A 26027-nucleotide genomic window follows, 5' to 3' on the forward strand; every position below is an offset into this window, starting at 1 on the left:
ATAGAGATTGAATATCAGTGGAACAGGTAGTAGCTGGGCAGATAAGTATTAACTGTGTTTATAGAGGCACCTCCATGTTTAAATCTGTGGCCTTCTTTTTTGTGTCATGAAATTCTTACTGTGTTTTTCTGCCTCCTCGTGCGGCCCTCTGAGTTCTCAAACCTCTCCTTTTCCTCCTCACTTCAGTTTGTTTCAAATGAGCAATGCACAGAAGGTTCTTTTCTGAGTTGAGGCAAAGTTCCAGGCAAAAATACAACTTGGTCTGGTTCAATAGAAAGCCCACCTCTTTTTTTTATTTTTTATTTCTCTTTGTTTGGTACCTTTTCCTTGGTTTTCCTGTTGACCTTCACCCTACCTCGCCACAGTATGTCATTTCCTGCAGCTGTATCGGCTCCTGGGATTGCTGTGTCATCAATCCCAGGAGTCATTTGGCTTCCCCTGCGGCTAACATCGCGTTATTCGAAAACAGGAAATGATGCGATGCTAGGCGTAGATCCGCGCCATCTTTAAATAGGTAATGTATAGTGTCAGTGAAGTCTTGTTTGCGTTGTTGCCAGGAGGGCGCACTTCCCTCACCCTGTAGATGCAGGAGATCGGGAGAAATCCCGGAAGAGAGAGACCCAGCGGGTTTCACATGCCCACAGTCCAGATGACCAAAAGGGGACACTGTTAACAATTGCCAATTTTAAATGAACGAGCAGTAACAATCATGGAGGTAATTAAAAAAATAAAAGGACGGAACTCCGCTTTAAAGTGAACGTAAATCTTAGTTTAATACAAAAAAAAAAAAATCGAATTAAAAAGAAAACTAACAAACATGTTATGCATGGTATTGCACAGTGGCCCAAACCTCCTCTTCTTGGGTTCCCTATCGCCGATCTCAGCTCCTCCTTTTCACCGAGGAGCTATAGGGGCACTTATGCAAGCGTGATCCTGAGGAGAGCTGTGTATGTTAAGAGACAAACAGCCCAGTTTGGCCCCTCCCCCACTAAGGCCTTAGATTACTATTTTTTTATCATTATAAATACATCCCACCCTTAATCAATAAAATACTGATCGCTGTATATAGTTTATTGTTTTTTTCAATGCCATTAAACACTTGCAGTTTCTCAGTGCTGCAGCCTCCAGCTTCCCTTAGCTCACCCTCTCTTCTCCATTACCCTGAGGCAGGACTTCATCTCCCACCATGCCAAGTATTAGCAATGCACATGCAGGAGGATTTGAATAGTTTCTCCTGGTCACTTCACCTTTGCCGTCTGTGTTACTCATAGTAGATGGACAGAACACAGGTCCCATTCAGTCTCCTGTCACTGTCGATGTTAATGTTTAACCGCTTAGCAAATGGCCAACACATATGTAGGGTGGGGTTGGATTGTGGTATTGAAAAAAAATAAATAAAATTTCAGCCTACTAATTCTTACATGTGGTGGCTATATAGTTTCCTTGTAAGCCTGGACCACATTGGAGCGATTCGTCATACGATTTGACAGGTAAAAAAGGCATGTCTCAGCCTATTGCTGGCAATGGCAGCGTTCTGATCAGTGCAATGCCAACTTTGTGACGCCTCACCTATTTGCAAAAGTAGTTCCTGAACTACTTTTGTAAATTTTAGGTGCGACTTCAACAGACATCTGTTCATGAAGCTGGACAGATATCTTTCAAGGAGCACCTGGAATCGTGCTGACCTGCTACTTTGAAATCATGCTACTTCACGGGAAGTAGCACAATTGCAAAGTAACATCAATGTGAACCAGGGCTAAAGGCTTTTTCCTGCCTTTATGTTCACCTGGAGATTCAGCCAGTACCTCTGTTATTTTCAACATCCTTTAACAGACCAAGCTGTCTAGCAAAAGTGGCAGTTAGAGTGTAAGACAAAGAACACCAACAGGGGTGCTTACAATGATCAATTTTTATTCATTTATGTAAAACCTTTATCACAAAAGAAAAAAAAAAAAAGTTGCTTAACACTTCTTAAAAAGTGTTGGCTGGAGTTCAGCTTTAAAGGGGTTGTAAAGGCAGAAGTTTTTTTCTTTGCATTAAAATAAAAAGCCTTCTGTGTGCAGCAGCCGCTCTCAGCCCTCCGCCCTCCTACTACTTACCTGAGGTCCCTCTCTGTCCAGTGATGTTCATGAGTGTCTCAGCCGCCTAAGATTCTCCCTCCCTGATTGGCAGAGACACGACAGCAGTACCATTGGCTGCCGCTGCTGTCAAAGTCAGCTAGCCAATCGGGGGAGAGAGGGGGGGCAGGGCCGGGTCTGGGCTTTATGTCCGAATGGACACAGGGAGCTGTGACTCGGCAAGCTGCTTGCTGTGGGGGAAATAAACAGAAGGGAGGGCCCAAGATCACAGAAGAGGGACCCAAGAAGAAGAGGATCGGGCTGCTCTATGCAGTTCCACCGCAACAGAGCAGGTAAGTATTGTTAGTTATTTTTATGGGGGGGAAAAAAAAAAACCACAAGACTTTACAATCACTTCTTTGTCAAGTATATCTAAATCTGCTAGTATAAACACTACCCTCCCCCTAAAACGACATTGTTGTTGTCTAAAAGGGGTCTCCATTGCTCCTCTAGTGGAGTGAAGACACCTTAAGACAGAAAGCGTGTTGCTGGTCGGATCACCAAGTGAAAATAAAGGAGAAAAAAAGCGTTAAAAAAGAAACCAAATGCAGCCAGCACACGCAAGATGTTGATTAAATGCAAAATATTACTGGGACGTTTGATACTTCATCCATGGTTCACTGTTGTGTGCTCAGAGCACGCTCACAGCACACCGACCAAGATGTACCTGAAAGCCAAGAATGAGCTTGGGCGTGTTCGCAACCCACATGTGCAGAGCCCACCGGGAATTCAGCACTGCACAGCACTAATCACAGGCAGTGAGCCATTTCTTGATCCGCAGCTGCAGAGATCGAGAAATGTCTTACTGCCTGTGATTAGCGCTGTGCAGCTTCGACTTCCTGGCAGGCTCTGCATGCGCGGGTTGCGAACATGCCTGAGCTTATCCTTACTGAAAGCTACTAGTCACCATGAATGATCGGGACCTCATGTAAGGCATTCCTGATCATGCAGCTGTAGTCACATATTAAAGCGGGATTCCACCCTAAAGTGGAACCTCCGCTGATCGGAACCCCCCCCCCCCCCCCTCCGGTGTCACAATTGACACCTTTCAGGGGGGAGGGGGGTGGAGATACCTGTCAGGTATTTTCACCCACTTCCGGGCATAGACTCCCACGGGAGTCTACGCCATTTCCTGCCGTGCCGCGCTGTCTGCTGGGACACACACGGGTCCCAGTGACAGCGCGGAGATCTCCTATTGCGCGGCGCGGCTCGCGCATGCGCAGTAGGGAACCGGGAAGTGAAGCCGATTCGCTTTACTTCCTGATTCCCTCACCTCGAATGGCGGCGGCAGCAGCCGAGGCCCGAGCGGTCAATCGGCCTCAGCTGCCGGCATCGCTGGAACCCGGGACAAGTGAGTGTCCATTTATTAAAAGTCAGCAGCTGTAGTATTTATAGCTGCTGGCTTTTAATATTTTTTTTTTTGGGCGGAATCCCTCTTTAAGGAACTCTGGGTATTATTTACGAAAAAGCAATTCCACTTTGCACTGCAAGTGCAGTCGCTGTAAATCTGAGGGGTAGATCTGAAATGAGGGGAAGCTCTGCTGATTTTATCATCCAATCATGTGCAAGCTAAAATGCTATTTTCCTTGCATGTGCCCCTCGGATCTACAGCGACTGCACTTCCAAATGCACTTTTAGTATACTTGTAGTGCCTTTTAAAAATAACCCCTTCTGTCTCTACTCGCCACCCCTTAAAGGGCACAGGTGTCAGCAAGCAGTTTAAATGTGTGTTCAATACCACTTTAAAGAGGGGAGTGGGGAGTGGAGTTGCTTTATCACCATTAACCCTGTTTGTACTATCCTGACAAGTCTGGACGTACACACTGGGGGTTATTTACAAAAGGCAAATCCACTTTGCACTACAAGTGCAAAGTGCACTTGAAATTGCACTGAAAGTGCACTTGGAAGTGCAGTCATTGTAAATCTGAGGGGTAGATCTGAAAAGAGGGGAAGCTCTGCTGATTTAATTATCCAATCCAAGCTAAGCTAAAATGCTGTTATTTATTTTCCTTGCATGTCCCCCTCGGGACTTGTAGTGCTAAGTGGATTTGCCTTTAGTAAATAACTCCCACTGTGTCCTGATTAGGGATGAGCTCCGGCGTGTTCGCACACTCCACGTGCAGAGCCTGCCAGGAAATTGGCGCAACGCTGCGCTAATCACAGGCAGTCAGACATTGCCCCAATGCACGGCTGCAGAGATCGGGAAATGTCTCACTGCCTATGATTAGCGCTGCGCCGACTTCCTGGCGGGCTCTGCACGTGGAGTGTGCAAACCCGCCAGAGCTCATCCTTAGTCCTGATAAAGGGTTAAAGATTTCAAGGCTTGGCTGGTACATTGTATTGTAATGCACTTTTTAAACAAACTGTACAAACAGCTGTCCCCCTAAGGCTGCTTTCACACTGGGGCGGTATTCAGGCGTTACAGCGCTATAAATAGCGCCTGTGTAACGCCTGAAAAAAACCGGCCCCTTTAACTCCAGTGTGAAAGCCGGAGGGCTTTCACACTGGAGCGATGCGCTGGCAGGACGGTGAAAAAAGTCCTGCCAGCCGCATCTTTGCAGCGGTGAAGGAGCGGTGTATTCACCGCTCCTATACCGCTGCTACCCATTGAAATCAATGGGACACCGCGGCAATACCGCCGGCAAAGCGCCGCTGCAGCGGCGCTTTGCGGGCGGGTTTAACCCCTTTTCGGCCGCTAGCGGGGGTTAAAACCACCCCGCTAGCGCCCGCACACCGCCGCTAAAACGACGGTAAAGCGCCGCTAAAAATAGCGGCGCTTTACCGCCGACGCTGCTCTCGCCCCAGTGTGAAAGCAGCCTTACTGCACATTGCAAGTAATTCTGAATAATACAAGCTGCCTATAGTGCGCTATGTATAAACTTTCTCCAACGAAACTTGAACACTAAGGCTCGGTTCACACAGTGGGCGGCACGACTTGCAGCGCCGCGACCTGCACACGATCAGCGGCGACTTGCAAAACGACTTCTGTATAGAAGTCAATGCAAGTCGCCGCAAAAGTAGTACAGGTACCTTTTTTCTAAGTCGGAGCGACTTGAGTCGCTCCTATTAGAACGGTTCCATAGTACAGAACAGAGCGCGACTTGTCAGGCGGCGAAGACGCCTGGACAAGTCGCCCCTGTGTGAACCGAGCCTAAGAATTTTTTATTTTTTATATATGCTGTGTGAATGGGAAAACAAACATGTAATGTGTGTGTGGTCTTAAATGTAACTGCAGAGGTGTAAGCTAAATTTAACCACTTGCTTACTGGGCACTTAAACCCCCCTCAGTCCCAGACCAATTTTCAGCTTTCAGCGCTGATGCACTTTGAATGACAATTGCGCGGGCATACAACACTGTACCCAAATGAAATTTTTATCATTTTTTTCCCACAAATAGAGCTTTCTTTTGGTGGTATTTAGTTACAGCTCGGAGTTTTATTTTTTGCTAAACAAACAAAAAATGATGCAAAAAAAAAATCATGTTTAATAGTTTGTTATAAAATTTTGCAAATGGGTCATTTTTCTCCTTCATTGAAGTGCGCTGATTAGGCGGCACTGATAGGCTGCACTGGTGGGCACTGATGGGCTGCATTGGTGGGCACTGATAGGCTGCATTGGTGGGCACTGATAGGCATAGTTAAGGCGGCACCAATAGGCACAGATAAGGCGGCACTGATGGGCAAAGATGGGCACAGATAAGATGGCACGGATGGGTGGCACGGATGGGCACTGATAGGTACCACTGATAGATGGGACTGATGGGCACTGATAGGTGGATCTGATAGGTGGCACTGCTGGGCACTGGTAGATGGCACTGATGGGCACGGATATGTGGCACTGGGGTGCAGCACCTTTGAGGCAGATTGTGGGCACTGCTGGGTGGCACTGTAGGCACTGCTGGGTGGCACTTACTTTTAATACATGTGGCACTGCAGGGGGCAGGTGGGCACTGGCAGGGGGCAGGTGGGCACTAGCAGGGCTGGCCGTGATCGGGACTGATGTCCCGATCACGGCCGCCGGTGATCGGCTTTTTTTTTTTCTCCTCGCGCTGAATAATAGGCGATTACCGGCTCCGTTATATCACATGATCAGCTGTCATTGGCTGACAGCTGATCACGTGATAAGGGGTCGGGATCGACCCCTTGCACGGATCGGTGATCAGGCGAGTCTCATGGACTCGCCGATCACGGAGTGCGCCGCGCAGGCCGCTCGTACACGGGACGACGTCAATAGACGTAGTCCCGGAAAAGGAGATCCGCGCTGTAGCCGTCATTTGGCTATAGCGCGGATCTCAAGTGGTTAAAGAACTCCAGGAACTACCAAGATGTGCTGGTTTACATCAGCTTACTTCTAGGGAAGTGTATGCCATCTGGTGGACTTATCTCTTATTGACAGTTCCACTAAGTGCAGGGATTACAGCCATTCCAGGGCAGATTTTTTAAAGCTGCTATTAAGACTCAGTAACGGCTATGGATCTACCCACCGTCATACGCTGTCAATCAAAAGTAAAGAGGACCTGATGGGGAACTAGTCTCTCAGTTCCACATCAGGATCCACCCATTCCTTGTACAAACCCCCCCCCCCCCCCCCATTGCCAAAACTGGTGTAGCTGTGAATAGTAACCAATCAGCTTCCAGGTTTAATGCCTGGTACACACAATGAGATTATCGGATGAATGATCGTCCAATTATTATTATTATTTTTTTTTTGCATGCTAGTCTCATATCAAAAATAAGGTTACTAAAGTACCAAATTTTTATTCAGTCGTACGAGAATTTTCGTAAATGATGTAATGTGTTGTATTGTATTTTCAGACGACAACTGTACTAAATAAACAAAAATCGATCTGGTATTGTACAAGAAAAATTTTCAGGCTTGTCTGATTTGATATCAGATAAATTGTCATGATTGGATCTCAAAAGCTGTGTAGTAATGATCAGATTATCATACGATTGCAATGAAAGCAGCATTTTCGTACGGTTTTCTGATTGTGTATATGGATGGGCCTTTATCATCAAAGCCTATTTGAACAAGCTAAAGTTAGATGATTGGTTACTATGCACAGCTGCACCAGTTTTAGCAAATCTCCCCCCATGTGTCTGTTATGCCAGCCATACATGGTTCGAATTTCGAAAGAATTTTCTTTCAAAAATCGGATCTAAGAAAATTTACGGAGAGAAAAGAAGATTCCCGGCCACGAAAAAAAATTTCTGCAACATCCGTTGAAATTGAAGGCTTGGTCGGCCAAATTTCGAAAATCAATGGTGGTACCATCGGATCACAAAAAAAAAAAAAAAAAACAACTTTCTGATTTTGAAAAGAAAATTTTTTCGAAATTCAACCATGTATGGTCTGCATTAGTGTAACCAGTTCAATGGTTGGGGATGGAGGGAGCGCACCAAGGAAGGTGTGCACAGTGTACACTCTGACCTCAGTGCAGACATTAACAGATTCAAGTACCGATCTCTGACAGGCGCAGGCAAGCACAAACACCAACACTTTCTCTTCTGCAATAAAAAGTTGCCTGCATATAGTTTTTAAAAGTGTAGGTTTAGTTCCAATTTAAGTGGGTCTTTACGCCTGGGGGTGGGACAGGCTGCCCAACCACTGCAATTGACTGTTACATGATTAGGAGCATATGCTACTTGCTCCCAATCATTACTAGAGACTATGGACACATATGTGCAGCATGGGGGCATTAAAGCCTACCCCATTTTCTGCCGCACATGTACGTTACATGGGCAGCAAGAGGTTAAAGTGGTTCTAGAGACAGAAGGCTTTTTTACCCTAAAGTTTAGTCCTGCTAGATCACTTCAGGCTGGCCCCTTTTGCAGGTACAGCTATGTAAAAACATAAAAAAAAAAATAAGTGTCTGTACCGTTTAAAATCCAGTAATACATTGTCTCACCCTGCTCTGCACATGCTCAGTTGGTCTCTATTTTTAGGCACTGATGAATTTGTAGAAGCCGATCTGCTAACAGCTTTAAAGCAAAATTAAACCCTCCTTATCATTTAGGCCTCATTCACACCATGGTGCAGAGACGTCAGTTTTTCTGCAAACGTTCTGCCAGGGCAGAACAAAAACATTGGTTTTCTATGTGCCCTGTTCACACCACATTGTGCAGATTTTTTTCTGCATAGCAATCTGCAACGTGTATGGGGGGAAAAAAAACTGACATGACAACAACATTGGTGCGAATAGGGCACATAACTGACGTACATAAAACTGAGGTCAACGTGCATGAAAACTGATGTCTCTGCAAGTGAAATCTACACAATTTCCCCTTTAGATGCCATCAGCTTTAATGTACGTATGGTGTGAGCACTTACGGCCAAGGTAGCTGCTTCTGTTTGATATGCAACTGCCATGGTGCTGCACATGGGATCAGCTATGACGCCAGCCATTTGTTGGTTTGACAGTTTGGTTGAGGACACAAGCAAACGTGACAGTTATCAATTCTGGTGTTTCGTCAGATTCGCCGACCTGTCAGAATTTGTAATGAAAATGACGTTCCGACGCTGCCATCTTGCTACACCTTGCAATTGTCCACAGTAAGAATACAGTGAGAAGGCGGCAAGCGGACATCTTGTTACACCCACCGGAGTCTGGCATTTCACACTTATTTTAACCACTAAACCAAACTTAAATGGAAAGGGCAATGGACTTTATAGGCACAGTTACAGAAGTTAATAAAAAAATAATTTTATTTACATATAGAACAAAAAAATATATTAGACAACAACCTTAAAAGTTATAAACAGTCATAATAACCATCCAAAGATGTTACCGCTATTATAATATACTTAGTGATGAAGAAAAAACATCTCTTGAATATTTGATGTAATATCCAAAAATATCCAAAAAGTAATATAAAGACAAAATTGCGGAACATCAAAGATGATTGAATGATACTATGCTCGACATGTTTCGCGTGTCTTCACGCTTCTTCCGGAGCTTATCATGACTGGCTAACAAGACAAGTAGAAAAAACACATTCATATGAAAATACAAAACCAAAACCAGAAGTATATATATGTATATAAAGGCATGGAATGAAATTGCAATCTGTACAGTCTGGTCTAAATGGTACACCGGCATGAAGGAGACAGTTTTATAGGGAATAGTATCGTCATTCAATCATCTTTGATGTTCTGCAATTTTGTCTTTATATTACTTTTTGGATCATCAAATATTCAAGAGATGTTTTTTTTCCTCATCACTAAGTATATTATAATAGCGGTAACATCTTTGGATGGTTATTATGACTGTTTATAACTTTTAAGGTTGTTGTCTAATATATTTTTTTGTTAGATAGGTAAATAAAATTATTTTTTTTATTAACTTCTGTAACTGTGCCTATAAAGTCCATAGCCCTTTCCATTTCTCTCTATACTATTCAATTTTAGGACTTGGCACGTTTTGTTACCAACTTGTATCCAGCGTACCACTGGGTGTGTTGATACATTTACTATTTTCAAAACCGTTTTATATTTTGTTAATAAATTTTGCAAACAAGTAAAATTTTTCTCCTTCATTGATGTACGCTGATGAGGCTACACTGATGGGCACTGATAGGCTGCATTGATGGGCACTGATTGGCACTACTGGTGGGCATTGATAGGTGGCACTGATTCATGGCACTTGCAGGCGGTACTTGTGGGCACATATGAAGCTTTGCCTCTCCCTGCTCTGGACCGATGTCCCTTCAACAGAGGCCGGTGATCGGCTTTTTTTTTCTCCTCACACTGTCAGCAAAAAAAAAAAAAATGATTACCGATCTTCTGTTTACGTGATCAGCTGTCATTGGCTAACAGCTGATCCCGTGTTAAGGGATGAGGATTGACGCCTTACGCTGATCTGTCAATGAGACTTAGGTGATCACAGTGTGTCCTTCAGGGGGGGCGTGGCCATCTTGCAAAGGGGAGGACGTCTACTGATGCCCTCACGGCAAAGCAGATCTGCGCTGTAGCTGTCATTCGGCTATAGCATGGATCTGAAGTAGTTAAATAAACAAACATATTAGAATTACCTGCTCTGTGTCATGGTTTTGCACAGAGAAGCCCAGATCCTAATTTTTTCAGGTGCCACGCTGGTGCTCCTGGCCCCCCGCCGGGTGTCCCCACAGCAAGCAGCTTGTTGTGGAGGCACCCAAGCAGACACGCTCCTGAGCTGCGGCTCTGCATGTCCATTCACACATGGAGCCGTGGCTCAGCCCTGCCCTCTCTGTCTACTGATTGGCTTTTTTTTCACAATCAGTGAGCCAATCAGGTGTGGAGTGTGAGTCCCCAGAGAGCCAAGGTTCTTGTGTACATCGCTGGATTGAGAGGGGGCTCAGGTAAGTACACAAAAGGTTTTTGACCTTCATGCATAAAGAGAAAAAAAAACCTTGTGCCTTTACAAGCACTTCAAGAGCGTGCCTGCACAATTGCGTCTGTAGAAATCGGCTCGCTGAGGGGGACACTCGGAGAAGAGAGCACCAGAGGAGAAGGATCGGTTCTGCTCTGTGCAATACCATTACACAGAGCAGGTAAGTATGACATGTTTGTTTATTTTTATATATAGCTTTACAATTACTTTAAACAAACTCATGGCGAGCCAATGAAGGGGCTGCCAGTGTTATTGCGGCCTCCTCAGCACAGGCTGTCATCACTGTACAATGAGTAGCATGGTGGGTGCAATAGGAATACACAGAGACCTCACATGACAGTCAGCCTCCCTCTGTCCCTGCCTGCCAGCTGAGTGTATGAATAGCACGGCCGGGCCGCACACACCTGGTTATAAAGTAATCGTCCGCCCGTGCTCCCGGCGCTGCAGTGGACTCAGCTTCCTCATACAGAACCCTGAGGAGAGATGACACGAGTCTGGAGTGCGCTGGACGGGCCGAAAATCAAGTCAAAGCGGTTCAAATGAAGGCGGCCATCTTGGGACTTCCCGTCAGACACTGCGCGGGAGAGCCACCAATGTGGTCATGTCAATGGAAGTGTATGAGGGACATCTTGGTGCAGGCGGAAGTGATAAAATGAAATCAAATGAGCAATGTGATTTGCCAAGAGGAAGAAATGGAAGTGGTTTGACCAATCCCAGCGTAGTTCCGTTCCCCAGCGGAAGTAAGGCACTTCCAGCTACAATCATGGCGGCTTTCTGGTCTGCCAGGAACGTGACGTGAATATGCGCCGGACCAATGGCTTGTACAGGTGGCCCATTTCCGGGAGTGTTCCACTGCTGTCCTCCCGGTGTGTGGAGAAGATGACTTCCCTCAGAGCATTTACCTGCGATGATCTGTTCCGATTCAACAACATGTGAGCTGCGAATTACTCTTCCTTCTATTATTCTCTCCCATGATGGGCCATAGTGATAGGGCGGTGCTGTGTGTGAGCTCAGAGGCGCCCCCCCACTATCAGTGGACTCTCCATAGAGGTTGCACTCTGCACACACAACTAACTTTTTGTGGGTTTTGGGAAATATTTCCACCCTTATGTCTGTAGTCTGGTGGAAACATTTCCCTTTACTATCCATTCCTCATATATAACCCGCCAATGTGAGGAGAAAGTCCCTCCAAGGAGGACTTAGGCTGGATTCACACCTATGCATTTTTAGTGCTTTTTGCAGATTTTCACTTCAGGCCATTTAGCATGGTTTCCTATGGAACACGTTCTGTAGTGCAAATCTGCAAAACGCACTAAAAATTCATAGGTGTGAATCCAGCCTTACGCTTGTCCCCTGGGCAACATGTGTTACAATAAGGTGATAGTAAAGTGGAAGTAACCTTCCATCGATTGAACCTATAGCTAAACCTAGAATAAGTCTTACCTATAGGTACTGTAATTATCTTCTAAACTTGCACCGTTTAGGAGATATTTACTGTATATGCAGCTGATGATGTCATTGGCGCATGCGCTCCGAAGCAATGGCCACCCATGCCCTGTGTCGTGACCATCGGCTCCCGCGTGCATGTATGGGAGTGACATGGAGCTGCACGATTCTGGCTAAAATGAGAATCACAATTATTATTTTTTGGTTAGAAGATAGATCACGATTCTCGCGGGGTAACATCATCTTTCACATTAAAACAAAAAAAATTGTGCTAATTTTACTGTTTCGTTTTTTTATTTATTGAAGTGTATTTTTTCCCCAAATATTGCATTTGAAAGACCACTGGGCAAATACAGTGTGACATAACATATTACAGCAATTGCCATTTTATTCCCTAGGGTCTCTGCTAAAATAGATATATTTTCTCTATCTGTAGGTTTCGGAGTTCCAAGTAATATTTTCTAGCAAAAAATATTAATTTTAACTTAAAGCGGACCTCCACCCTGAACACACATTTCCCAGGACACAGCGGGGACCAGTGGAGACGTGCAGCGCGACTCGCGCATGCGCAGTAGGGAACTGAGCAGTGAAGCCGCAATGCTTCACTTCCCGATTCCCTGACAGAGGGTGGCGGCGGGGGCAGCGGAGAGACGAGCGATTGCTCGTCATCTGCCACTGACATCGCTGGACCCTGGGACAGGTAAGTGTCAATTTTATTAAGTCAGCAGCTGCAATATTTGTAGCTGCTGGCTTTTAATATATTTTTTTAAAGGTGCAGCTCCTCTTTAAAGAAGTCTCAAAAAAAGATTTAAACTTAAAGTGGTTAAACTTCCTGCATTTACACATGGTTGAAAGCTTGGCAGACTGCCCAGATTATTTGTTTACACAAGAAGTTCTATCCCTTTGATCTAAGAAGTAAGCATTAGTTACAATGTTTCAAGTTCTAAACTTTGCAGACTGCCTGGATGCTTTCTTTTGACAGCTGAGTGAGCAGATAATCTCTCCACTTGTTTATATGAAAGAATCGCCTACTCTCAGCAGGAGAGATTGTCGGGGGTGAATCGAGATCGCGTTTTTTTTGTTTTGTTTTTTTAACGATTAGTCGTGCAGCTCTAGAGTGACGTCATGCGGCTCTGGTCAGTCACACAGCCGGAGACCCAGAATGCAGATGAGCGAAGATGGATGTGGCCTCCAGCGGTGATGAGTGCTTAGTTTGCAGGCAAGTTTCACATAATGTGCTAGTATGCAATGCATACTAGCATGTTATGCCTTCACTTTGCAGACCAGAAAAAAAAAAAAAAACAGGCAGTGGTTTACTACCTATTAAATCACTTGCCTACCGAGCACTTTCACTCCCTTCCTGCCCAGGCCAATTTTCAGCTTTCAGCGCTGTCACACTTTGACAATTGCACAGTCATGCAACACTTTGCTCATATGACATTTTAATTTTTTTCACACAAATAGAGCTTTCTTTTGGTGGTATTTAGCCATTTGCCGACCGCGCTGTAGCTGAATGACGGCTAGTTCTGGGAGGCCATCCTATGATAGCCTCCCATGATCGCACAGGTGGCGCACTCTGTGATCACAGTGTCCCCAAAACACCGCTGAACACAGGTTGAGGTAAAGAGCCAATCAGCGCCTCTTTACCACGTGATCAACTATGTCCAATCAGATGTAAATAGAAGCTGTTTATCAGCACTCCTTTCCTCATGCTGACAACGTGAGGAGAGGAAAAGAGAGCCGATAACCGGCTTGTGTAAAAGGGACATGGACCCTCACCTGAAGAGCACCAGACTGAGAGACCCAGAGATTGTGGGATATCTAGTTTCCTCACAGGATGTGTCAGTTCCTAGACTACATACAGACGTCGTGCATTAACTTGTGCAGTGCTATGCTGCATGCTTCATGTTTGAATGCAAACAAACTGCTGACAAGGGAATGTGAAGAATTACTACTGGCTGTGTGTACAGGACTACAAATGACACCATGAAACTACATGGTCGTTGTATATTTTATGCAGGTGAAAAACACCAGGTGCAGGTAGGATTTATAGTGCCTTTAAGGCGTATTTGTTTGCCCAGGAGTCACAGGGGCAATGTAAGGCCCACTGCCAGTTGCCTGGTAAATCAGTGACAGGCTGAAATATGCAGCAGCTGTACACAGATCTATGCACACCAGTGCAGTGCTTGTTTACATGGGCATAAGAACTGCTCCAAACAAATGCTGTATGTCAGAAAAGTAACCAAATGGAACCTAGAATTTGCCGTTTGCAGGCCCTGTATAGCAGGGCTGAAGTGTTGGAGGAAGAAGCAGCACAAGAAGCCAATCAGTTCATGTGCTGAAAAGAAACATGCTGATAGGAGGATCAGGCTGAGTGACAGGGAGAAGAGTTTGCAGCTTCTTTCAATATCCAATTACAGGCAAGGGCAGGTCCAAAAGGACTTGGGCTTATAGGAGGTAGGTTGAATGATCCTGGCTATCAGAATGAAGACATCCAGTGGCAGAAAAAACACATTGAGGGTAATCTCCAGACTGAAGCTAAATATTGCAGCAAAAGCAGGTTTTGTCATTTTAATCTTTTAATGAGCTATTGTTTTTTTTTTTTTTTTTTTTTCTCATTTTAGTCAGGAGTGCTTTAACTTTAGAGGTTTTATTTAGAAGTAATTATTCAAATCTTGGTGGCTGATGATATATTTTTTTTTATTATGCAATATTTCTATAGTGCCAACAGTTTGTGGAGCACTTTACAGAAGAAAGGGCAGTACGTTTCTGTGTAATAGGGTTGGAAGGGCACTGCCCATGAGAGCTTACAATCCACTGTGACAATCAGAAAGAGTGGGGGTGATTTTAAAGAGGACTTGACCCGTGGCAGCTGTGCCTAACAAAAGACAAGCAGAGGGTAAAGTGCTAGTTGCCCAATATTGCCTGAAGGCTTAAAGTGGAAGTCCATGCAAAAAACAAACATCCCTGCATCTATAGACCCCACGGATCTAACACTAACCTCTCTATCCCTGTAAAGAAAAAATGAGTATACATACCTTTTTGGAAGCCGATCTGACCCAATCCCAAGCTGAGCTGTCAGCCATGGCTTCACTGTAGAGGCGGGTGCAGAGGAGTTGGGTGACAACGGATGCTCCATAGTAAAAGTCCAGAGAGTTGCGAAGGAAAGAAATACCACCGCTCAAAGGCAAATCCTGAGAACTCTGAGATAATTGCTCCAGGTGAAGGCATCCGGGTGCAAGCCACAATGTGGATAAGAATAAACCTCTGGACTGCTGCACTCCAAAGCTAAAACGGTGTCTTTATTCAAAAAATTATCGGGAACACAGCAATGACATCACAGCAAAAGATGTTAACAGTTGACGCGTTTCGCACTAAGACTAGTACTTATTCATAGCTGGTTTGGTTTATTTTTATCCACATTGAATGCCCCATAGTACCTCTGTGGGTGATGTCACTTCCTGTTCATTTCACAGCCGTTGTTGGCTGTGTCCTCTGCAGAGCTTCCGTCGCTGGAGATCGGGTCAGATCGGCTTCCAAAAAGGTATGTATACTGATTTTTTTTTCTTTTCTTTTTTTTTTTTTTTTTCTTTACAGGGATAGAGGTTTGTGTTAGATCCATGGTGTCTATAGATGCAGGGATTTTAGTTTTTGCATGGACTTCTACTTTAAAGCAGCTGACTTTATTTTTTTATATTTTTTGTGTGGAGACAGCTATCTTGGCAGATACAGGTCAGAGCTGCCTCCTTAATGGTTTGATGACTGGGGAATACTCAGCAAACCGCAGAAGAGGTGCAGAAATGACAGGTTCAAAGAATGGATGAAGGGAGACCATTGCACTCAAGGTGGATAAAAATCAACGATCAAAATAAATTAAAAGAATACAAGATTTTTATTTATTTTAATAAAATGCTTTTGGAGTATAGTTTTTTTATTTAAAGCGGAGGTCCACCCTAAAGTGGACCTTCCGCTCATTGGAATCCTCCCCCCCCCTCCGGCGCCACAATTGGCACCTTTCAGGGGGGAGGGGGTGCAGGTACCTGTACAGTACAGGTATCTGCACCCACTTCCTGGATAGCTCTTTGCGGAAAGGAGCGTAGATTACGCCCCTTTCCGAAAGTCCCCCGCTGCCTGCTGGGAAACACACGGATCCCAGAGGCAGCGGGTCCATCCTCATTGCGCAGTGCGACTCGCGCATGCACAGTAGGGAACCGGGAAATGAAGCCGAAAGGCTCCACTTCCTGATTCCCATACCCAAGATGGCGGCGGCAGCACCCGAGAGACGATCGAGAGATCGGCCTTGGGTGCCGACATCGCGGGCGCGCTGGACAGGTAAGTGTCACTATTTTAAAAGTCAGCAGCTGCAGTATTTGTAGCTGCTGGCTTTTAAAAAAAAAAAAAAAAAACGCACACTCCCGGCGGACTCCCGCTTTAAGATACATTAATAATTGAGTTTATTTAGCATGCAATGGAGCTTGGTTTTGCAGCATGAGGCTGTATATTCTGCAATATTTACATTTTTGGTAAACTCATTCAATGAATCCAAGCTCTGCAAGCTGAGATAACATGCACTGCATTGATGCATTCACACAATTTCACAGTAACCATGAGATAAACCAAAGTTCAGGGATATTCCTTTATCCCATTTTTGCAAATCTATGTACTCTACAAACTGTATGATTGAATCGGTTCTGAAATCGCTGTTTTACTAACCTCACAGCTTAATATTCTAAATAGAATCTTCAATATTTGCAAACAAAATGAAGGTTTCCTAACTACCAGCAAGAATGAGTCCTTACATTTTAAAGAGCACCTGCCATTTCAGATTCATCATGGCAGCGTCTTAGCTGGCATCTACTCACCTGCTGCCACCACGTCCCTCACCTTGTTGTGTCACTGCTGCATCACCAGCCCTCCCATTAAAGTGAATGGGACTGTCGGTGAGTCAACAGCGGGTCAGAGGAGGAGTCGCTGCAAGACACATGACAGTTGCTCTTTAAAAATTATGATTTTAAATCAAGCCTTTTTTACTAGAGAAATTGTGATTTAAATCAACTTGATTTAAATCAAATCCACTTTGATTGCACTTCAGGTACACCTCCCTCTCCAACAAGCTCTCAGGAGAACAGTAAGTAGCATTAGTAACATCCACTCTAGTTTGAATATATTAATGGAAACAAATAGGAGAATTGTATTCAAGTTTACAAATGATTTAAAGACTGCTGTCACTGGCTATTAATATGAAGTACTGTGCAAGGAGATGAGGTTACTAATATTATGTTATACTTCTGTAGGTCTGCTTTAAACCATTGATAATGTGTCTGTCTTTCTTATATGTATTTATTTATTTTTTTACAGAAATTTGGATCCACTCACAGAAACTGTATCCTTTATTTAGCTATTCCATCTAATAAAGTCTTCAATAACTCATTAAACAAAGTTTATCTTAAAGGAGAAGTGCAGGATATTAAAAAAAGCAGAATGGTGACTGTCAGCTCTGTACTCTGCCCCTCCAGCGCTCACTGAAGTGCCTGGCTGTGAGTGGGGGAGAGGTTGGTTCAGGCTATCAGTGATGCACTGGGAGTCTGAGGCAGCTGCCAGACGGGCGTCTGGGTTGTCGGGATCCCTGCAAAGCCTGGACTGGCTCTGTGATGTCAGCAGACAGTGGATTTTAGCCCACTGTCAGCTAAATCTGGCTCACAGGTGTGCAGAAATAAGTGAACTCTTGTGACCCAGAAGAGAAGTATAGCCAAAAGAGCTCTGGCCATACTTCTGTTTTTTAATGAAGACATTTCACCCTACATATGTTTTCCCTCCCAGGAGACAATGCATACAGGGTTGTGTTCCATTTGAACTGGTAGATCCAGAGTCCTGTCCTACCACGCTGCTACATATAATAAGCCAAATACTTGCTGAATGGTGATTTGGCAGCACCGGTCACAAAACAAGCAGTGGGAGGTTGTATGTCAGTCAGGGGAAAGAACAGTGGTCTTCAGTCTTTACTTGGGGAGGGAGGATATACTGTGTCTATGTGCTCGCAGTGGAGGGGGTGGGGACAAATTGGGCGTCGTACAGGGGAGAAGCTGACGGGCAGTAATCATAGCTAAAAAGATGTGAATTATTGTAAAATCATTCAGCGTTTCTTTTTACGAAGATTGGTATTTAAACCTGAATTAATAGAACTGCAGTTCATTTTTGTTGGCGATGAGACTTTTTGTTTAAGGGCCTTTTATTTGCTTCAATAATTATGGTATTTCTTAACAAACATGTCAGTATGGGATTCCTTTTTATTTACAGTATTTGGCACACTGGCCAGAATATTTCATTGTTGCTGAGGCTCCAGGAGGTGAACTCATGGGTTACAGTAAGTACATGATTTATGGTCTCAAAACGCCAACCAAATCGTCCTCTTTGCTACTCCCAAGACCTCCTGCTCTTTAGCTCCCTTGTCACCTCATCCCATGCTCTCCTCCAGGACTTTTTCCGAGCCTCTCCTATCCTCTGGAATGCCCTACCCCAATCTGTCCGACTATCTCCTGCTTTGTCTACTTTCAGATGATCCCTGAAAACTCATCTCTTCAGAGAAGCCTATCTGGCTGCCACATAACAACTGTACATTTATTTTTACATCATCACATCCCCCACAGTTATTACCTCTTGTATCTCTTGACCCTCCCTCTTAGATTGTAAGCTCTAATAAGCAGGGCCCTAATTCCTACTGTATTAAAGAGTATTGTATTGGTACTGTCTACCCTCAAGTTGTAAAACACTGCATAAACTGTTGGCGCTATATAAATCCTGTATAATAATTTCCTGTGATAGCGTTTCAGTTATCAAAAAGAACACCATCATACCATCTTTGCACCAAATCAAGCATAATTTAGGAAATACAAGTAGGCTGTATTCCATTATTTTGAGTGCCTTAAATTATTATTATTAAATTAATATTTTCATCCATTTTAGAGTTGAAAAGCAGCCACTTTCATTGTGTTTAAGTTAAGATACCTGGAACCATTGAAAACTGCGCTACAAATGTTCATTTACAGAGCAGGTGACTTGCCTGCTCCCTTCCACATGTGCAGTAGCTATTGCAAATCATACCTGCTAAAATAAGTGGGAATATGCTTCTCTTTCCAGTAGGCCATTGCCTAAATTACAACTTCTTCTGCTCCCTGGCCACTGCAAGTATACTACCCCCGAATAGCTGCTTGTTAAAGGAGAAGTCCAGCCTGAGCACACTAGACTGGCCTTCTTCTAAGGGTCACAGGAGTGCAATTCGTTTTGTAGTCCTGTGACCCGTTTTCAGCAGATAGCGGTCTGAAGGTCGCTCTTTGCTGATGTCACACAGATCAGTCCAGGCACCATGTCATCCTGGCTCTGGGAGTCTGGATCATCCAGGTGCCTGGACTGATGGCCGTCTTAGCCTCTCAGCGAGCCGCTGAGATGGCCGCTCCCCAGCCAAGCGCTCCAATGAGCGCGGAGGGGCAGAGCAGCTGATTGACAGGCAGCAGCTCTCTGCTCAGGGAGCTGAGAGAACCGAGCCATCAGTCCGATGCTGTATTCACCTGGGTAAGTATGATTATGGGGGGAAAAAAAAATCCCCATACTTCTTATTTAAGAATGCGGTGGGTGCCAGCTCCTTAACAACCAGTGACTCCTCTGCTGTCAGTGGGGATTCCCCACAGATAGCAGAATGTAAACAAAAAGTGGTGTGCAGTCCCCCTACAAACCAATAAAATTGATTAACACCCACCCACCCCCATATGCATTTTTTTTTTTTTTACTCCAGCTCATATAACCTGTGGTGACTCTAGAGCTTTCAAGCAAATGTTCTGGGAAGGCCTTTAAGGATCTGCACACTGAGAATATATTGTACTGTTGCATAGGAAACTGATACGTTAGCTTGTTTTTAGGCCTAGTCATGCAGGGGTCCAATGCAGGTTTTAACAATGAAGCAGATAAATTGTTAGTTAAATTCTTGCTGTATACTTGTAAATAGTATGTGTATTTGCCTTCTAGTAATGGGCAAAGCTGAAGGGTCTGTGGCTCGGGAAGAATGGCATGGACACGTCACTGCACTTTCTGTAGCACCTGAATTTCGACGCCTTGGGTTAGCCGCCAAACTGATGGAACTGCTTGAAGAAATTTCTGAAAGGTGAAAGCTGCTCCATAACAACATTGCCCTGTGAGCATCATGCACTAAAAGAACTTAACATTTTGTTTTCCTTATTTACAGGAAAGGAGGATTTTTTGTTGATCTTTTCGTAAGAGTTTCCAATCAGGTAGCAGTGAATATGTATAAACAGCTGGGCTATAGTGTCTATAGGACTGTAATAGAGTACTACTCAGCCAGTAACGGGGAGCCAGATGAAGATGCATATGGTAAGTCTCCTAAATTTATTTCTTTCTAACCTCTCAAAATTAAATGTGGGGTGGAGCACATAGCACACTTGCCACTGGGAATGCTGTGGGTCCAACAACTTCTTGCTCTTCCATTGGGCAGGCACTGTTAATGTAACTCCAGTGCACGTGCACTAGCATCACATTGGGGTCAATTCACAAAAGGATATTGCATGAGAAATTTTGGTCATGTGACAAATTGAACTCGAATATCTCATGCCATATAAAAAAAGTCAATTCTTTACAGTTTTATGCTGTATTTACTGCAAAATTGAGAAGTGGTTGGTAAATACTAAAAGTGAAATCATTAAAAATGTAAACAAAAGCATTTGTTAAAAAGCCATGGACTAGGCACGCAATATTTAACAAATGCTACTGGTTATTAAGGAGCTAACAACAATCAGCGTCCTTAACGGGGTGGATAAAAATCAATGATTTTCATTTTTTTTTTCATAATCCAAAATTCTTTTGATTAAAAAAAAAAATGTATTTGAATAAAATGCTTTTGGAGTAAAAAGCTATCTAAAGATGGTTTTTATTTAAGATGCATTAATAATTTAGTTTATTCAGCATGAAATGAAGCTTAGTTATGTATCGTGAGGCTGTATATTCTGCAATATTTACATTTTTGGTAAACCCATTCAATGAATCCAAGCTCTGCAAGCTGAGATATAATGCACTGCATTGATGCATTCATACAATTTCACACTAACTACTAGCAAGAATAAGTCCTTACATTTAAAGAGCACCTGTCTTTTTAAATCCATCATGGCAGTGCCTGTTATTGGGCATTCACTCACCACCTGCCGCCACGTCCCTCACCTTGTTTTGTCACTGCCACATCACCAGCCATCCCATTAAATTGAATGGAACTGTCTGTGAGTCAAGATGAGTCAGATGAGGAGCTGCTGCAAGACAGATGACAGTTGCTCTCTAAAAATTATGATTTAAATCAGGGGTTGACAAATTTGCTTGGAATCTAGGAGCCAGCTAAAAAAGTTAGGAGCCGGGTCTGTGACGGCGATCTGGACCTGTCCCTGGCCTGACATGGAGACGAGTGAGGGGAAGATAGCCGCCCCCCCACCTGTCTCCAAGTCATTGCCCATAGCTCTTAGAGGGACATTTTATTTATTTTTTTCAAATGACAAATTTTTTTTAAATTGCATTTTAGTGTAAATATGAGATGTGAGGTCTCTCTGACCCCGGATCTCATATATAAGAGGACCTGTCATGCTTTTTTCTATTACAAGGGATTTTTACATTCCTTGTAATAGGAATAAAAGTGACACACATTTATTTATTTTTATTTTTTTTAAAGAACAGTGAAAAAAATAAAAATAAAAGTTAAAATAAAAAAAAATAAATATTTTAAACGCGCCCTGTCCCACCAAGCTTGCGTGCAGAAGCGAACGCATATATGAAAGCGGTGTTCAAATCACACATGTGAGGTATCGCTGCGATCGGTAGAGTGAGAGCAATAATTCTAGCCCCAGACCTCCTCTGTAACTTAAAAAGTGCAACCTGCTTCTCCTTTTGTTAAAAGAAAAATTTCTTCTCAATAAAAAACAATAAAAAAAAAAAAAAAAGAAAGTGCAACCTGTAGAATTTTTTTAAATGCCGCCTATGGAGATTTTAAAGGGTAAAAGTTTGTCGCCATTCCATGAGCGGGCGCAATTTTTAAGCATGACATGTTTGGTATCGATTTACTCGACGCAACATTATCTTTCACAATATTAAAAAAAATTGGGCTAACTTTACTGTTGTCTTATTTTTTTTTATTTTTTTTTTAATTAAATGCATTTTCCCCAAAAAAGTGCGCTTGTAAGTCCGCTGTGCAAATACGGTGTGACAGACAGTATTGCAACGACCACCATTTTATTCTTTAGGGTGTTAGAATAAAATATATATATATAATTTTTAGGGGTTCTGAGTAAAGGGAAGGAAGATAGGCTGGCAGGCAGGGAAAATTAGCATTGCATCCATTAGCATTGCTCGTTGTAATTCCAACGGCCACCACAAGAGGGCGCCAGATTTCAGAAGGAACCATAGGATCGTAGAAGGCCTCAAAGCCGGGGGCTAAATTACCGGCCGGCGGCGGCGCGGCCCGAGGCGATCGTACCGGGGGGGTCCGTGGAGACAGTATACCCCCCAGCTGTGCTGCCCCAGGCGCCAGTTCGCTAATTCTAGTCGCAAATGCGACCTGGCGCCCGGGTTTTGTCGAGCCCTGATTTAAATCATATCCACCCTGATCCTTAATAACCAGGGAATAATTGGTTGTAAAGTAGCTGGCGCCACAAATAAAAATAAAAATTAATAAAAATGGTGTAGGGTACCTCCCAAAATCCATACCAGAACCTTATCTGAGCATGCAGGCCAGGAATTGGAGGAGAAGAACGTTCTGCATAGAATACATTAAGCTAAAAAAATAATTTTTTACCTTTTTCAACCCCTATAAATACTGGCAGATTAATCCATTTATTTTCATAAAGTAATCGACAGAAGATTTATCTTCTACCAAAACTCTAATTGCTATTGGAGATGGAATTAATGCAAAGCGTTCTCTGGTTGAGGTGGAAAGGCGGGCTTTAATGTGACATCCTCTACTCTCTTAAATCAGAGAATGCTTTAAATTCATGCAGAAATTGCAAAGTATTCTCTGAATGGCGCCAATGCTGAGCAGTAGACTGCCTACATTCATGGCATAGGCTGAAAACTCATAATAGTAAATACAAGCTGCTACACGTTTAGTACCGTATTTATCGGCGTATGACACGCACCCCAAGTTTAGGAGGGAATTTTGTGGAAAAAACTTTTAGGAGGGAAATTTAAGGTAAAAAAACTTACATTTAAATGCCCATCAATGCAGCCTTATCAGTGTCCATCTGAAGCCTCGTCAGCGTCATTTGCAGCCTTGTCTTGCAGCCTGTCCGCATTGCAGCCTTGTCATGCAGCCTGTCCTCATTGCAGCCTCATCATTGCAGCCTCGTCTGTCTTAGTGCATTGTCCGCTTATGTTTTTAAAAATGGCGCCGCCGAGATGTCCTGTGTATCTCGGCGGCGCCCGGACCTTCTTGGCGGCTTTCGGCTGCTCTCGGAAGGTCCGAGAGCGGCCGAAAAGGGCAGAGGCGGCCGAAAAGGGCAGAGGCGGCCGAAAGCCGCCGAGAAGGGCCGAGAGCGGCCGAAAGCCGCGAGAAGGGCTCTGGGTGGCTGAAAGCCGCCCAGAGCCCAAAAAATTGTGCGGAAATCGCGGAGTATTGGCGTATAACACGCACCCGCGATTTTCCCCTGATTTTAAGGGGGGAAAAAGTGCGTTATACGCCGATAAATACGGTATGTAGTGCTGCTTTGTTTACACACTCTTGATTTGTCATGTTTTCAGCTGTCTGATCTCCCTACACCTTTAAAAAAAAAAAAAAAAAAAAAAAAAATTCAACAATCGTAACTACAATCTTCCACATGTAGCATATGGCTTAGCACCAGAGGTTGGTGCCATTCCTAATACAAAAATCTAGGGACTATGATAAATAGTTTTCAAAATTGTTTACAAATATCTGAAAAGTGTGGTGTGCATTTGTATTCAGCCCATCCGAGTTGATACTTTGTACAACCACCTTTCTCCGCAATTACAGCTGCAAGTCTTTTTGGGGGTGTCTCTATCAGCTTTGCACATCTAGAGAGTGAAATTTTTGCCCATTCTTCTTTGCAAAATAGCTCAAGTTCTGTCAGATTGGATGTAGAGCATCTGTGAATGGCAATTTTCAAATCTTTCCACAGATTCTTAATTGGATTTAGGTCTGGACTTTGGGCCATTCTAACACATGAATATACTTTGATCTAAACCATTCCATTATAGCTCTGGCTATATGTTTAGGGTCGTTGTACTGCTGGAAGGTGAACCTCCGCCCCAGTCTCAAGTCTTTTGCAGACCCTAACAGGTTTTTTCTTTTTTTAAGATTGCCCTGTATTTGGCTCTTCCCATCAATTCTGGCCAGCTTCCCTGTCCCTGCCAAAGAATAGCATCCCCACAACATGATGCTGCCACCGCCAGTGGATGGTGTGTTCAGGGTGATGTGCAGTGTTAGTTTTTTACGCCACACATAGCATTTTGCTTTTAGGCCAAAAAGTTCAATTTAGTTCTCATCTGACCAGAGCACCTTCTTCCACATGTTTTGTTGTGTTCCCCACATGGCTTCTCGCAAACTGCAAATGGGACTTCTTATGACTTTCTTTCAACAATGGCTTTCTTCTTGCCACACTTCCATAAAAGCCCAGATTTGTGGAGTGCACGACTAATAGTTGTCCTGTGGACAGATTCTCGCACTTGAGCTGTGGATCTCTGCAGCTCCTTCAGAGTTACCATGGCCCTCTTCTCTGCTTCTCTGATTAATGCTCTCCTTGCCCGGCCTGTCAGTTTAGGTGGACGGCCATGTCTTGGTAGGTTTGTAGTTGTGCCATATTCTTTCTGTTTTCAGATGATGGATTGAACAGTGCTCCATGAGATGTTCAAAGCTTGGGATGCTTTTTTATAACCTAACCCTGCTTTAAACTTCTGCACAACTTTATCCCTGACCTCTCTGGTGTGTTCCTTGGCCTTCATGATGCTTTTTGTTCACTAAGGTTCTCTAACAAACCTCTGAGGGCTTCACAGCTGTATTTTATACTGAGATTAAATTATACATTAGGTTACTAATTGGGTGACTTCTGAAGGCAATGGGTTTCACTAGATTTTAGTTAGGGGTAGCAAAGTAAAGGGGGCTGAATACAAATGCACACCACACTTCTCAGATATTTATTTGTAAACAAACTTGAAAACCATTTATCATTTTCCTTCCACTTCACAACTATGTGCCACTTTGTGTTGGTCTATCACATAAAATCCCAATAAAATACATTTACGTTTTTGGTTGTAACATGACAAAATGTGGAAAATTTCAAGGGGTATGAATATTTTTTAAGGCACTGTATGTAATAGCAGTTTTCCACCTTTAAAAAGCCTTGTTTAATCTGCATTTTTCTTTCTTCTTTTTTTTTTTTTCTCAGACATGAGAAAGGCACTATCAAGAGACACAGAGAAAAAGTCTATTATCCCCTTACCCCATCCTGTTAGACCGGAAGATATTGAATAACCATAGCTGTGGTTCTTGGGCAAATTAGTGAAGTTTTTTATATCTTCATATTATGTACATAGCAAAGGACTTGGCTTAGTCTTGCAATCTTTTTTTACGCTCAATGAAATGTTTATGTTGCAAAGTATCTTCTAATATTGCCAAACATGGCAGCATCTATTGAAGTTTATTGCAGAATTCCATGTATTTATTTAGGTGAATTATGTCATGGCTTAAAGTAATGAATTTCATTGTTTCTTCTTTTCATGAGGACCATTCCATTTTCTGCTAAATCTAGCCACACGTGTAAATAAAATTCAATCGATTTCCCCATGAATGCTAAATAACACGCTGCTGGCTATTGTATTCTAACAGAACACACCCATGGCTATCCAGTATACCCAACCAGTGACTGCGGTCGCTGTTTAACTTTTTCCACCCACCTTCTTGAAGTCTGTTAAGCTGGGTGGCATCGTCAAGGCCACCCACAGCTCAGATTTTGGCTGATTTACAGGAATTGCGCAAAATTTGAACCATCTATGGCTAACTTTAAAGTGATTGTAAAGCCCATTTTATTTATTTTTTTTGTCGA

At 43.5% G+C, this 26027-nt stretch overlaps 2 protein-coding genes across 2 annotated transcripts in view; one reads left to right on the forward strand and one right to left on the reverse strand.

The window, feature by feature from the left end:
* ANAPC1 (anaphase promoting complex subunit 1) overlaps nucleotides 1-11082 on the reverse strand; it is a 175766-nt gene extending 164684 nt beyond the window's left edge. Inside the window, exon 1 of the mRNA XM_077486110.1 lies at nucleotides 10890-11082. The gene's annotated coding sequence lies outside the window, so the exon portion shown is untranslated. The remainder of the gene's footprint in view (nucleotides 1-10889) is intronic.
* A 183-nt stretch (nucleotides 11083-11265) lies between these two features.
* Nucleotides 11266-25768, forward strand: NAA20 (N-alpha-acetyltransferase 20, NatB catalytic subunit). Its single transcript, XM_077486111.1, has 6 exons — nucleotides 11266-11417; nucleotides 17290-17314; nucleotides 18205-18295; nucleotides 19951-20086; nucleotides 20168-20313; nucleotides 25371-25768. The coding sequence occupies exons 1-6, from the start codon at nucleotides 11287-11289 to the stop codon at nucleotides 25454-25456; spliced, it is 615 nt and encodes a 204-aa protein (XP_077342237.1). The 5' UTR covers nucleotides 11266-11286; the 3' UTR covers nucleotides 25457-25768.
* Nucleotides 25769-26027: the final 259 nt, after the last annotated feature.

Source organism: Lithobates pipiens, unplaced genomic scaffold (genome assembly GCF_037356315.1).
Source record: "Lithobates pipiens isolate NorthernLeopardFrog02 unplaced genomic scaffold, aLitPip1_a1.2 Scaffold_18, whole genome shotgun sequence".
NCBI lineage: Eukaryota > Metazoa > Chordata > Amphibia > Anura > Ranidae > Lithobates > Lithobates pipiens.